This window comes from Schistocerca nitens, chromosome 6, assembly GCF_023898315.1.
Source record: "Schistocerca nitens isolate TAMUIC-IGC-003100 chromosome 6, iqSchNite1.1, whole genome shotgun sequence".
NCBI classification, from domain to species: domain Eukaryota; kingdom Metazoa; phylum Arthropoda; class Insecta; order Orthoptera; family Acrididae; genus Schistocerca; species Schistocerca nitens.
Genome location: NC_064619.1, coordinates 465,999,165 through 466,014,278, shown reverse-complemented (window position 1 = coordinate 466,014,278; position 15,114 = coordinate 465,999,165). Strand labels below are relative to the sequence as shown.

Below are 15,114 nucleotides of genomic sequence, written 5' to 3'. Positions count from 1 at the left end.
ATCCGCCATTCGTCCACATCTATTGACATTTGTTTTAAATCTACATGGAGTCCATCCCTCCAATGCTTCTTGGGTCTCCCTGGCGGTCTCTTTCCTGTAGGTGTGAAATCCATGAGCTTCCGAGGCCATCTGTGATCCTCCATCCGGGCCACATGGCCGGCCCACTGCATTCGTTTGGCTTTGACAGCTCCTGCTATGTTGGGCTGCTGGTATAGTTCCTCAAGCTCTTGGTTGTATCTGATCCTCCATTCCCCTGTATCTGCATCCAGAACCGGACCAAAGATCTTCCGAAGCACTTTTCTCTCAAAGACAAGGAGCTTATGGAAGTCTTGTTTCCGGATACTCCATGTCTCACAGCCATATAGAACAACAGACTGGATCAGGGTTTTGTACAGTCGAATCTTGAACTGTCTGGAGAGAGATTTGGACCGAAGCAGTTGTGCTAGGCTGTGGTAAGATCGGTTTCCTGCTTGTATTCTGGCATTGATCTCTGCTTCACATGACGAGTTATCAGTGAAAAGTGCCCCTAGGTATTTGAATTCTTGCACTCTCTTGTAGGAATGGTCCCCAACCTGCAGTGATTGTAGATGATCAACAGTCTGACAATGACCACGCGTCATAACGAGGTACTCTGTCTTAGCTTGGTTTATGTTTAGCCCAAATTTGCTGGCAGCCTCCTTTAGTGCTTTGGTCATTTGCTCCAACTCCTCTTCCGACCTAGAGAGTAAACAGATGTCATCTGCATAGGCTAAGTATGCCAGTCTCTTTCCTTCATAACCTCCATTCCCTAATTAAAGCCTCTGGCCCTTCTCAAAACCCATCCCCTTTGTCAGACCCAGGTGCAAGACCTGCCCAATCCACACACACACACACACACCACTTCCTATTCCAGCCCTGTCACAGGATTACCCTACCCAATCAGAGGTCAGGCCACTTGTGAAGGCAGCCATGTTGTATACCAGCGCTGCTGCAACCATTGCACAGCTTCTTATATTGGTGTGACTACCAAACAGCTGTTCACTGGGCTGAACGTCCACTACCGAACTGCGGCCAAGAGAAAAGTGGATCATCTTGTGGCACAACGTGCAGATGAATGTAACATGCTTGATTTCAATGACTGCTTCATAATCCAAGCCTATTTGGATCCTCCCTCCCTCCCTCCCTCCCTCCCCCCCCCCCTCCACCACCAGCTCTTCTGAACTACTCAGATGGGAGTTATCCTACTTACGACACATTCTCCACTCGTGAAATTATCCTGGCCTCAATCTACAGCAACCTACTGTCCTCACGTCCTCCACCCAACATTGCTTGATTCTGGTTTTAAATGTTTCGTAGAAATCTCTCATGTTACAGTTTTGGAAATCCTCTTCTATTTCTTTAAAGTGATTATTTTTATTATTACTCCCTTTGTCAGAAAAGTTTAATGACAGGTTGTTTTTGGAAACAGAAAATTGCACTTACCAAGCAACGATCCTAGCTCCAATCGAAACAGTCCCCTTGGCTATCTATACAAAGTTGTCAATGTTTCTGGAGGTCTTGGAAATAAGCAGGGAAAATTTCAACTGTGATGCTCGTAAGCTCATTTGCCACAACCTGTTGGATGTCTGCAATACCTTAAGGAAGCTTACCTTTCAGTCGCCTTTTCACTCGTGGAAATAAGAAAAAGATTACAAGGCGAGACATCAGGCAAATACGGTAGATGTTGGATGGCAATAAAAGAATGTCTGACCAGATACTCGGTAACAATAAAGCAGTATGGTGTCTTGCATTGTCATGCAGTAAGAACCAATCCTGAGAAAGCTACAAATCAGTGCAAACACAGAGAATAACTTGTTGCAAATGTTTCAAGACTTCGGTGTACGGAGTCTGGTTCACTATTTGATCCGGAGGAACATACTCATGGAGCACCAATACTTTACTATAGAAGTATGCAGAAACATTGTCTTTGTTCTGGTAGCACCAACTTTCATCCCCAGCAACAATCTTTGACAAAAATGTGGGATCACTTCTGGCTCCATCCAGTAGTTCGGCAGAAATTCTTTGCCTTTCTTCATTTTGTTTGTCCATTAGTGTGCAAGGGACGAGTTCTGCATTAAGTTTTCATTTCCCTAAATCTTCGAATCAAATCATATGACACAGATTATGATTAAAATGATCTTTTTCTGATATCGCTTGCACAGTTACACGATGGTCTTCTTGTAAGAACTGTCTTACACGCTCCACTTTTGCACTGACGTGTGCTGTAGACAGACAACCAACTCAGGGACTGTCTTGCACTGAATCTCTGCCTTCACGAAACCTCTTGTGCCAATTGAAAACATGACTTCTTGAAAGTGCTTGCCAGCATATACTTGCTTCATTGTCCAGGTTTCATTAGGGATTTTCCCAAGCTTAATGAAGAATTTAATGTTCTCTTTCTGCTCACAATCATTATCCATTGTGTCAACTAACGTGCCAAGAAACCAAAAAGTGAGTTGCTGAGCACAGCCCTGCCACCTACTGGTTTTTTGAGGAAACATGGCCCAGGTCACTTCAAGGACACACACATACAAGGTAACATAAAAACAACATTTGTTCATTTTTAGTACTGCAGACTCATAAATAAAGAAACCTGTCCTGGAACTTTTCTGACAAACGGAGTATTTTTATTATTATTCCTGGCCTTATCCCATGCCTTCTTGGGGTCGGCATGTTAATATGGATTTGGCATTGTTAGTGTGGTAGAGGGTGTTGTGATGCTTTTCCCTTTGATGCCCCCCCCCCCCCCCCCCCCCCCATCTGCATCTAGTGTTATCCCGCGTGGAAATGTTAGAACACATGCAAAATGTTTGCGAATCATGTAACTGAGGCAGATGTGGATACCAGCCCAGTATTCATCTAGTCAGATGTCAGAAACTGCCTAAAAATCATATCCTGGCTGGCCAGCACACTGGCCCTCATAGTTAACCTGCCACGAAAATTCAGTCCAGGTTGATGTGCATACCCAGATCCTAGAAGTGGCTTGCTAATACTCACAACAACAACAACAACAACAACAACAACTGCTACTACTACTACTACTACTACTACCACTACCACTACCACTATTTTTATTATCATCAACATTATTATTCATAAAACAATTATGTGCTCCCGGCCTGTAGAGTAATACCAACCAATTATCCAGTGATGTTGATAGTTTAAGCCAATGCCTCTTCTAAGTAACCCAAGCTTTGTCTCAGAGTCTTTGTCAGTGCCGGTGTAGTTCTTGATACACGCTACAGAGCATGACTGGTCTTCCAAAAACTTAATCTGAAACATATTATACACCATTAATTTAAAAACACACACACACACACACACACACACACACACACACACACACACACACACACGAGAGCGAGAGAGAGAGAGAGAGAGAGCGGATGTTGCATGTCGTTAGTCATTTCCATCAAGTTTTTGAAGTACACTGCCCAACCTATAACAGCTGGTTTGTTCCAATAGCTATTTTCTTTTCTTTTTATATTTTCATACCTGCACTGTATTGTGCTGTTTATGCTAGTACCTTTGTAAAACTACTGCCCTCTTCACCTATGTCTGTATAATTTTCATTTTCTATGATACTGAACTTTTTGCTTAATTTAATCTAGTATATCTTACTACTCTTAATTTCTCATAATCTACATATGTGACTGCTTGCCTGATAAGTCAGTACTTGTTCAGCTTTGTATCTATTTTTACTCTGCATCTTAGGAGCTTACGATAATTTCATGACTAACTTACTAGAGAAACAAGGAAAAAATTCTATATTACACAATAACACTTTTACCGTGATGTTTGAATCCACTGCTAGTTAAAAGGTAAGATTTCGATCAATAATGAGCTGGAATGAAATTGGCAACATCTAAAATTCTTTCCAAACTTCTCACAACATCCATCTGTTGTTTAACTAATACCTATAAAAAGTTAGTCTGTCTGTACGACAATGTCTTGTTTTAATTGATTGACTTATTTTTCTTGGCCAAAGTTACTTGGTCATAAAACAAGCCATTGAATACATAATTTACAGACTCCAGATTATAAATAAATAAATACAAATATTTTAAGAGTTACAATATGAGGTCTATTCAACAAATTCCAAAACTTTGCCCCCACATTTTTTTTCTATGCCTACCTTTTACTTGTTGTGCATGGTCTCCTTCAAAATACTCTCCTCCACAATTGACACACCCTCTTAATGCAGTTTCCACTTCCAGAAGCAGACCCAGTATGCCACTTGCTGGATCACACGAAGTGCCGTCTGCAAATTTTCTTTTATCTCATCTATCGTTGCAAATCTTCATCCTTTCAATGGGGTTTTCATACTTGGAAATAAAAAAAGTCCACAGTGGCCAGGTCTGGAGAGCATGGAGGATGAGGCAGCAAAGTGATTTTGTTTTTTGTGCAACAGTCACGCACCAAATAGGATGAATATGTAGATGCGTAATTGTGATGCAAGAGCTGTGAATTGTCTTGCCACATTTCAGGTCATTTCCTTCTTGCATTTTCTAGCAAGCATGTGCAGGAATGCCAACCTACATTTCGCTACAACACACCATTGACACGAAATTACGAATGTTTCAGAATTTTCTGAACAGACCATGTATACCAGACAGTTGTAACCTCTCTTGAGGAACTTATTACAGAATAAAAAAGTGTACCACAAAGAATCCTTCTAATATAAAATTTGAAAATTATAGATTTACCACAGTTCTCAGTTCTGTAGGAAGCCTACTGAAAATGAGACACATTAAAGAGACTACATCATTCTATGTAACACTTAATAAAGAGTCACCCGTAACCAATTTGTTTCCAGAATCACTTTGTGACTGCTGCATTTCCTACTGAGCCCGTTCATCTTACTAATGACAAATTCCACTAGGTAGTACATGTTTGCGAGGGGCAGATTAGAAGACATTAATTATAGCTCTACAAAGTTCATTAACTGCCAACAGATACTGCTCTGATCACCCTTTTCTAAAATAAGCAACCTGTTACTATATCTACATGGATACTCTGCAAATCTCATTTAAGTGTCTGGCAGAGGGTTAATCGAACCACCACCACAATTCTCTATTATTCCAATTTCGTATAGCGCACAGAAAGAACGAACACCTATATCTTTCCGTACGAGCTCCGATTTCCTATATTTTTTCGAGGTGATTGTTTCTCCCTATCTAGGTCGGTGTCAACAAAATATTTACGCATTCAGAGGAGAAAGTTGGTGATTGGGATTTCGTGAGAAGATTCCGTCGTAACGAAAAACGCCTTTCTTTTAACGATGTCCAGCCCAAATCCTGTATAATTTCAGTGACACTTTCTCCCATATTTCACAATAATACAAAACGTGCTGCCCTTCTTTGAACTTTTTCGGTGTACTCCATCAGTCCTACCTGGTAAGAACCCCATACTACACAGCAGTATTCTGAAAGAGGATGGACAAGTGTAGTGTAAGCAGTCTCCTTAGTAGATGTGTTACATTTTCTAAGTGTCCTGCCAATAAAACACAGTCTTTGGTTAGCCTTCCCCACAACATTTTCTGTGTGTTCCTTCCAATTCAAGTTGTTCGTAATTGTAATACCTAGGTATTTAATTGAATTTACATCCTTCAGATTTGACTAATTTATCGTGTAACCTAAGTTTAACGAATTCCTTTTAGCACTCATGTGGATGACCTCACACTTTTCTTTATTTAGGGTCAACTTTCAATTTTCGAGCCATTCAGATATCTTTTCTAAATCATTTTGCTATTCATTTTGATCTTCTGATGACTTTATTAGTCAATAAATGACAGTGTCTTCTCCAAACAACCTAAGACGGCTGCTCAGATTGTCTCCCAAATCGTTTATATAGATAAGGAACAGCAAAGGGCCTATAACACTACCTTGGGGAACGCCATTAAGCACTTCTTTTTCACCCCGATGACTTTCTGTCAATCACTACGAACTGTGACCTCTCTGACAGGAGGTCACAAATCCAGTCACATAACTGAGATGATATTCCACAAGCACGCAAATTTCACTACAAGCTGTTTGTGTGGTACAGTGTCAAAAGCCTCCCGGGAATCTAGAAATACGGAATCGATCTGAAATCCCTTGTCAATAACACTGAACACTTCATGTGAATAAAGAGCTAGTCGTGGTTCACAAGAGCGATGTTTTCTAAACCCATGCTGACTGTGTGTCAACAGACCATTTTCTTTGAGGTAATTCATAATGTTTGAACACAATATATGTTCCAGAATCCAGCTGCATATTGACATTAATGATATGGCCCTGTGTTAATTGGACTACTCCTACTACTTATCTTGAATATTGGTGTGACCTGTACAACTTTCCAGTCTTTGGTTCGTCAAGCGAATGGTTGTATATGATTGTTAAGTATGGAGCTAATGCATCATTTATCTGTTTATTTCAACATATGATTCCACAGGACACGATAGTGTAAAAATAAAGTAAACAAGGTTTCATTATTCAGTATCAGTGACTGTGGAGATAATTCTTATAGTGAAGATAGCTGTACTGAACTTCTGTTGAGATGTGAATGTGTTACTTACTGGGAAGGTTTTCACCTGTCTTCAAGGTTAAAATTTTAAATATCGACTTCACTGTTACCAAATGTCAGTTTTAAGATTAATGTTTCAGAAAATGTATGCAGCCTGATGTGGGGTGGTTGAGAAACAATGTGTTTTCTATAAAGCATGCCACAAACACAAAGATTTTTCAGCCTATTGCTTTTTTTGGTTAATAAATCATTGATTTGTATGTATACACAAAATTAGGACCCTCTACCCACAAAAATAATAGCACTCCAGTAAGATTCATGTTGACACTGGATGACAACTGTTGTTAAAATAAAAAAAGATACTTGCTACCCTCAACTTATCATTTAGCCCTGGCAGTGTTATACACATAAAAGAATACGCTGTTTTATCTGAAAGGCACATTTTCTGAAGCCAACAATAGCTGACCAAAAAATATGTGCATTAAGATGAGTTACTCTTCAAACTAGGATCTACAGAAAAACCTTCAAAAAACTTAGAAAGAAAAGCTATCTGTAATCTTGTTTGTGATCTCTCAGGTTTTCTCAGAATGATTTAATAATGGCATGCTTCCAGGTTCTTTATATCAAGAAAACCTGAGAGATGTCATCACTTGACTTTATGGGGAGGAGGTGCTCCACAATGTAGAGGTCAAACACTTTCAGAAATAGAGAGCCTCGCTGAAGAATATAACACCTAAAAGTAATGGATAATCTTACTGTCATACTGAGAGGGCATTGCAATCAAAATCAAGAATGCCTGAGAGAGAGGGTGAGACCAAGACGGAGAAAGAGATGGCAAGAGTAGCTTATATACCCTAAGTGGGCCCAATATCCGTACAGATCCGTAGATTCCTACAGAAACACAGCTTCCAGTATATTTCACTCCTGACAACAGAAAAATGTCTTCTCTGCAATGTTAAAGACAATTTAGATCTCTGAAAGATGGGTGTACAGTATTGCATTCAATGCAAATGTGCCATGTCTTGCATTGGGGCAGACTATTACAACACTTGGGGAGAGATTCTAAGAACATCAGCAACACTACCAACTGAGGAAATTGGCTGTTGCCAAGCTCTACATTGAATATATTCACGAAAAATCATGAAATGAAATACGATGAGATCAATATTGTAGTGCTAATGGCAAGTTTGTGAGATAGTGTAATTAAGGAGTCCATCAAGATAAATATGTAAAAAACACAAATAAAATGGGATGAGGGTTTCAACTTAAGCAGTGCTTGTGGGTCTGACATGCAATGTCATAAGATTTTGCTGGCCATCACATACTCCAGAACTGGGGGGAATACTTAGACACAAACATTTCACAGAATATCAGTGCGCACTCTGAAAAGCAGTAGGGCATCAAAGGGCACAGTGAGTACTGGGAGTCATATTCAGTTACAAATACCTGAGCAAGAGCAATATTAATTCACAGTCTGTTGGAGTCCAGGCAGCAAGTACATACAGCAGCACAACTTGCAGCACCTGAACATTTATTGAAATGCTGTGCACAAAATGGAAACAACAACTCAGCTGAATACCCAGAAGCATACAATAAATATAATCTTGCTTGCTTTCTGTATTGTGTGTCATAGCTTTCTTCATAACACAAAAAGAAACAAACAAATAAATAAATAAATAAAAGACAGGGTATGATGAACACAAAAAAAATCACTTAACTTCTTGCCATGGAGTGCAAAATTATAGAGAGATTGAAGCTCTTGCTGTACAAGTCAATCATAGAGAGTGCCACCACAGAAGATGCTGGAATATGGGCTAATCAAAACGGATAAAAATACATAGATGTCCCTTTGAGACTGATTTTTGTTGAGGATATTGCCTAATCTCCAGACCAAAACACATCAGAAACGAGAAAAAATATACTATTCTCGATGCCATAGACAGTATCCAATAGCTGAACAGAATCTATGAATGGACACCACATGAGCAAAGAAAATGTGCAAGACCATTTACAACAGAACTGCAAAGCAAACATGTCCCACGAGTAAATGGTGAGCACGTGCCTGTGAGTACCATACCCCTGTCCACTGTTACAGAGAATATGATGTGAGACTTGTTTAAATAAGGAAATCAATTACAAGAGAAATGCTAGGAGAAATTTAGAATATCTTTATATTCCCTTTCACACTGTAGATCCATTACGTCAAGTTGCACATCAGCATTAATTTTATAGTGAAGCATTTCCATTTTCCTATTCAGTTGCTCTATGAATCCTGATTTATTTTCCAATGGGTCTGCGGTCACCAAAATTCCATAACAAAATTACATTTCCTACAATTTCTTAAATGCTGATATGAATGTCACACCCAGCTGAGTGCCAATGAGATCTACACATCGAATGGTGAAGAATACGTAACTAACAGTTTATGAAGATTTTGCACCAAGCCAACTCTTAATGTTTTGTGTCATAAATTGTGTGGCATGCATGACTGTCATGTTTACTAATAACACCACATGAAATTCTTCCACCTGAAGGGGGGACAAATTTTCAGCTGCAACTGCAGTGTAATCCTTTATGAAAACATTATTTGTGAAAGGGCACACAGACTTGGCTAAAAGTAGAGCAATTTTATGGCTCATTCAAATGGCATTCAATTGATTGCTCTTCTTCTTCTTCTTCTTCTTCTTCTTCTTCTTCTTCAGAAAGCTCCCTCTTAAGTTTTAAAATCTTTTGTGCACATTCAGATTCTTCACATTTTCCATTTCTGTGTTCTTTGATGTGGTATGACATTTACTGTGTTTGTAAATAGAATTTCCTGAAAGTATTCAATGTCTTATGATACACTAAACACACTGTGAATGCACGTTTTCGTGTAAAAAGATGAGATTACTCACACCTTGGATGGAATGTGAAGACTTTGTCAGTGTTACAAACCACTGACTGGCCACTGCTGCTGTCAGATAGCACCACTGTCAAAACTGGCTGTCCTCTATTTCACAGATCCACTTTAGATCTTTTCCCCAGAACACCAGTCAGTAAGTTAATACTTAAGTTCTCACATAAAATTATATCTCGATTTCAATATTGTCTCAAGATTAGAGAAGAAAAATCCTATAACTTCAAATGGGGAATCTGTAGAAAATCACGATCAAAAGTTTTTATCCTCTTAAACTACTAACATTCCAGCAGAGTTTCAAATTATATTATTGGTTTTCCCTAGATTATTTTGGAATTATCCCTAAAAATATTAAAAATCTCTACATTTAAGGGTGTACAATTATAATAAAAAATATCATCTTACTTCAGGTCTTGAATATCATAAAATACCTATAACACACTATACAAAACACTAGTAGATTTATAGGATCAGAGGCTGAAGCATTACTTTTACATTTATTTGCCGCACTTAGCGTGGCACTACCAGACTCTAAATTGAGCAACTGTTTTCCAGAATTGTCTTTTTTGTATGAAGATACCTGTTAAGGGGTTTCATTGTTACATCTATTTATTTTGTCTTTTTTACATTTTTGAGAACATTGACTAATCTTTGTACCCCAGTATTTGAAGATGGAACTGTTAATAAAAATGAAATAACCACTTCAAGGTTTTCATAAACAAAATTGCCACAGAGTTCTTTGAAGCTTAGTACATACACTATGTGATCAAAAGTAACCGGACACCTGGTGAATTGTGCTGCCACCTACTTCTAGATATTCTATATCAGCAATCTCAGTAGTCATTAGACATCATGTGAGAGCAGAATGGGGCACTCTGCGGAACTCACAGACTTCAAACATGGTCAGATAACTGGGTCTCACTTGTGTCATACGTCTGTACGCGAGATTTCCACACTCCTAAACATCCCTAGGTCCACCGTTTCCGATGTGAGAGTGAAGTGGAAATCTGAAGAGACACATACAGAACAAAAGTGTACAGGTCATCCTCGTCTGTTGACTGACAGAGACTGCCAACAATTGAAGAGGGTCATAATGTGTAATAGGCAGACATCTATCCAGACCATCACTCAGGAATTACAAACTGCATAAGGATCCATTGCAAGTACTACGACATGTAGGTGGGAGGTGAGAAAAGTTGGATTTCATGGTCAAGCGGCTGCTCATAAGCAACGTGCATCACCCCAGTAAATGCCAAACTACGCCTCGCTTGGCGTAAGGAGCGTAGATATTGGACGATTGAACAGTGGAACAATGTTATGTGGAGTGATGGATCATGGTACACAATGTGGCGATCCGATGGCAGGGTGTGGGTATGGTGAATGCTCGGTGCACTTCATATGCCAACATGTGTAGCGCCAACAGCAAAATTCGGGGGCGGTCGTGTTATGGTGTGGTTGTGTTTTTCATGGAGGGGGCTTGCACCCCTTGTTGTTTTGCATGGCACTATGACAGCACAGGCCTACATTGATGTTTTAAGCACCTTCTTGCTTCCCACTGTTGAAGAGTAATTCGGGGATGGCAATTGCATCCTTCAACACAATCGAGCATCTGTTCATAATGCGCAGCCTGTGGCGGAGTGGTTACATAACAATAACATCCCTGTAATGGACTGACCTGCACAGAGTCCTGACCTGAATCATAAAGAACACCTTTGGGATGTTTTGGAACGCTGACTTCATGCCGGGTCTCACCGACCGACATCTATACCTCTCCTCAGCGCAGCATTCCGTAAAGAATGGGCTGTCGTTTCCCGAGGAACGTTCCAGCACCTGATTGAACGTATGCCTGAGAGTGGAAGTTGTCATCAAGGCTAAGGTTGGGCCAACATATTGAATTTCAGCGTTACTGATGGGAGGGTGCCACGAACTTTGAAGTATTTTTCAGCTGGGTGTCCATATACTTTTGCTCACATAGTGTAACTCCAATAAATTTCAGCTGCCAATGTTTTAATTTCTTCCTCACCTTCAATCCCAAAACACTTGGCTTTGAGGAGAGCTCCATGTCTACTTTTTGCATGTTTCTGTATGTCACCAAAAAATTGAAACGGCTAAATACGCCTTTCACAGGCTACTTCTCTGGATTTCGTGCTATCTGTGGATTACACCGTTACACAACCAGTGTAATCAGTCAACTTTTCATGTGATTAGTTTTATTTAGTATAATATAGAATGAAATAAGTTCTGATGTTGCCCTGAACAATAATAATAACACAGTCAATGTAGTTGGCTAAAATAACATGGATTGCGTTCAATAAAGGTTTGAGGGAATTCACTTTCATATAAGGGCCATAAAGTAGTACATTATGGTGCCTACTATAAATAATAGGATCACTACTCTAAGTTTGATTCTACCCCAAATTTCCCTAAAACCCCATCAAAATACAATAGCCCAAAACCACACACAATATGTTTCGTCCTAAAGAAGGTGAAATGCCTAAATGTGGAAACACTGACTCCTAGACAATCCTCAGACAACTGTTTGTTAAAGCATTTTTGTGTATAAATATTCTTGACTGGAACATTACATTTGGCATAAATGACTCTCCTATCAACCTATCAAACACTTCACATCTAATTTCACCACATTTCAATGAGACAGGCTCACTGGTCACTTTTTCTGGAATTTGCATTTTCTGAAAATTCCCGCAATAGGAGAATCTTCCTGAAGAAAAGATATTTGCAAGCAATCTCATACTAAAAAAAATGTGTCTACCATACACTCAATGCCGTAACTGTGTGTTGAGCTGTAACCTTCCATTATTTATGGTTAAAATAAAATTGTCACACAGTGCTCTCTTTTCAATAGTATTTTTGCCAACTGCTAAGTCACCAATCATCAACCTCTTTCTCCAATCAAAGAAGGGCAAGCTGTCAGGACACCCATATGGACTATAAACCTGTAGTGTTCAATCTTTACACTGACAAGAGCCTTACAAACTTCTAAGACAGCAATACTAATTACTGACATATTGTTTTTACCAGCAATACAGTATACTGTGTTTCAGAGTATACTACATAACAGAGAAGCAGGAAGGAGAGTACACTATGCATCGGTCTGCACCACCTGAAAACTATTTTCTCTTTTTATTTCTTTTCTTTCCCCCACATCTTCTCCCTCTGCTCATCATTTCATCACATTAAATTCATTTCTTCTTCTTTTGATTCAGTTCTGCTCCTATGTACACTATTTCTCATCTTCAATCAATTGATTACTGACGGCTCATTAACTATTTCCACAGGATTATGAAGCACAGCTTTTAGTCCATCAGTCACACCAACTTAGTTTCTGCAACAAGAGTACGCCGACTAGGGATTTTGCATGGCTTAAAACATTCTAACTTCTCTACCATTATGAAGAAGTCTCAAACATAGGAGAGAGATACTTTACAATCAACACTGTATAGGGAAAAGATGAGTAATGCCTGGATACAACAGTCAGTAAGGACAATGCCAATGATTCCTAGCATGATAAGATGTTTTAACCCATCAAGGAGTTTAATCAGTACAAATATAAAAATAATGATACGGCTATCAAGTTTTTTGGGTGTGCGAGTGTGGCACGAGTTACGTGGGCCATTCTATACAGACTGTTGTTGACTGTTGCATCGAGCATCAGTGTCACCTTAAATACAGGAATTTGGATATATCAGTGGTGGCAGAACACTGACTGTTAAATAAGCAAAAGATCTTGTTTGAACAAAAGAGAATATTGGTTTACACTTCGAACTACTGGGACCCTGTGATTATTAAACTAAACTCATCCACAACAGGCTATGAATGCCCAACGGTACCAACCGACCACCATGTCATCCTCAGCTCATACGCTTCACTGGATGTGGATATGGAGGGGCATGTGGCCAGCACACCGCTCTCCCGGCCTTTTGTCAGTTTCCGAGACCGGAACACTATAATTACAGTAGCTGTTGAAATCAGACTTTGTGAAAGCAACTACTGGCTATGCCCTTAGTAATGCATGGAAGAGTGCACTTGTCAAGGAAAAATCACAGAGGAATACTTCTCAGTTCATCGCCTGAGGCAATGGATGGCACTGCAAGCAACACTAGATGTATAGATAAAGCAAAACCTGTGGGCGTAGAGTGCGTCACCTCTGTACACACTGTCATGACATAATCCAGCCAATTGGATGCCATTCTAGGGGTATAAAAGAGGAAACCTTGTCAGCTCACAACAGTCAGTTTTAGTCTCTGACGAAGATGATGGGGGATACCATCGAAAGACTGGAAATTTATCCAAATTTGATGTAACAAATGAACCGTGAAATTTTTATGCATTAAAATAAGAAAATTCAAATAATATCAAACTCTGGCAAATTTCAACACTAATATAGAAATAAATGTCAATCAAATGAAACAATACAAGAAGATAATACTTCTTGTAACCAAACACTAGACAGTATGACCAACCAGGCAGTGTATTCCATTTACAAGGTAAACGAAACTGTAAGATATGTGCTGGATGCAAAACATATTTTATCAGTATTTTGTGAAGTACAGACACATTAGAATAACTGGGAAGCACAGAATATATCATAAGATTATGACTTCATGGGACACCACCTTGTCGAAGGCACCTTCTGGTTGGGCAGGGAGGTACGTATGATCGGAAGAAGCTGGAGGCTATGCCACAGTAGCACAGCTACTGGAAGGGGCACCCAATCCTAACTGGCCACGGCAGAGGAGCCAGATGAACTGTGTCCCACACCAAAGGGCAAGCGCTCTACAGGCTCCAAGATATCAGGTGGAACAGTAGTGGTGAGATCTATAAGCAAAACTTCTCCCCGTGTTACTCAAGAAAAGATGAAAGACAAGAAGAATACGGAATTGGGTTTATAGTCTACACAGACATGAATAAATCTGTTATTGCTTTCACCCCACACAATGAAAGAGTATGCCCTCTGCATGTCAAAGCAAAATTTCACATTGTGACCTTCATGAATGTATGTGTTAACAGAAAAATCACATGGAGATATGGTAGATGGTTTCTATGAGCAGCCACAGGAAGCCTGTGATAAAATAACTAGATATGACTCCAAAATAGTCCTTGGGGACTAAATGCCAAACTGGGCAAGGAAGACGCTTTCAATAGTGTGTTTGGTAACGAAAATTTGCATGAAGAAATTAGTAATAATGCTATGATGACTACAGTCTACTGTCATGACCAAATTAAAGGCTACAACTAATTCCCAAGAAAAAATATGTACAAAGGTACATGGAAAATATCAGAAGCAAATTCAATATACCATGTATTGGTAGCAAAGAGGTGGGCATCTGATATGGAAAATGTGCATACCTTCCAAGGAGCTAATTCTGATTCTGGTCATAGCCTCGTAGGAGCAAAAATGAGGCAGAAACTTGCTATGGCTGGCAAAGGAAATATTAAAAGAGTAAATGAATGCAGTATAAAGCAACTGAAAGACGCATCTGTTGCACAAGAGTACCAGAACAGATTGAGACAGGAGTTACAAACAAATGATGATGGAAACCATATAGACAAGAACTGGAACTGTTGTTAAAAATGCTTCTCCCGACAACAGCACACGAAAAACTGGAGGCAACAAGGATACCTACAAATGAAGACTGTATGAAGATAATGTAGACATGCAGTGGACAGGAAAA

At 39.4% G+C, this 15,114-nt stretch overlaps 1 protein-coding gene across 1 annotated transcript in view; it reads right to left on the bottom strand.

The window, feature by feature from the left end:
• LOC126262222 (transmembrane 9 superfamily member 2) overlaps positions 1-15,114 on the bottom strand; it is a 135,094-nt gene that overhangs the window by 97,279 nt on the left and 22,701 nt on the right. The window contains exon 4 of the mRNA XM_049958669.1: positions 3,156-3,291. Coding sequence (XP_049814626.1) covers positions 3,156-3,291 — 136 coding nt within the window. The remainder of the gene's footprint in view (positions 1-3,155; positions 3,292-15,114) is intronic.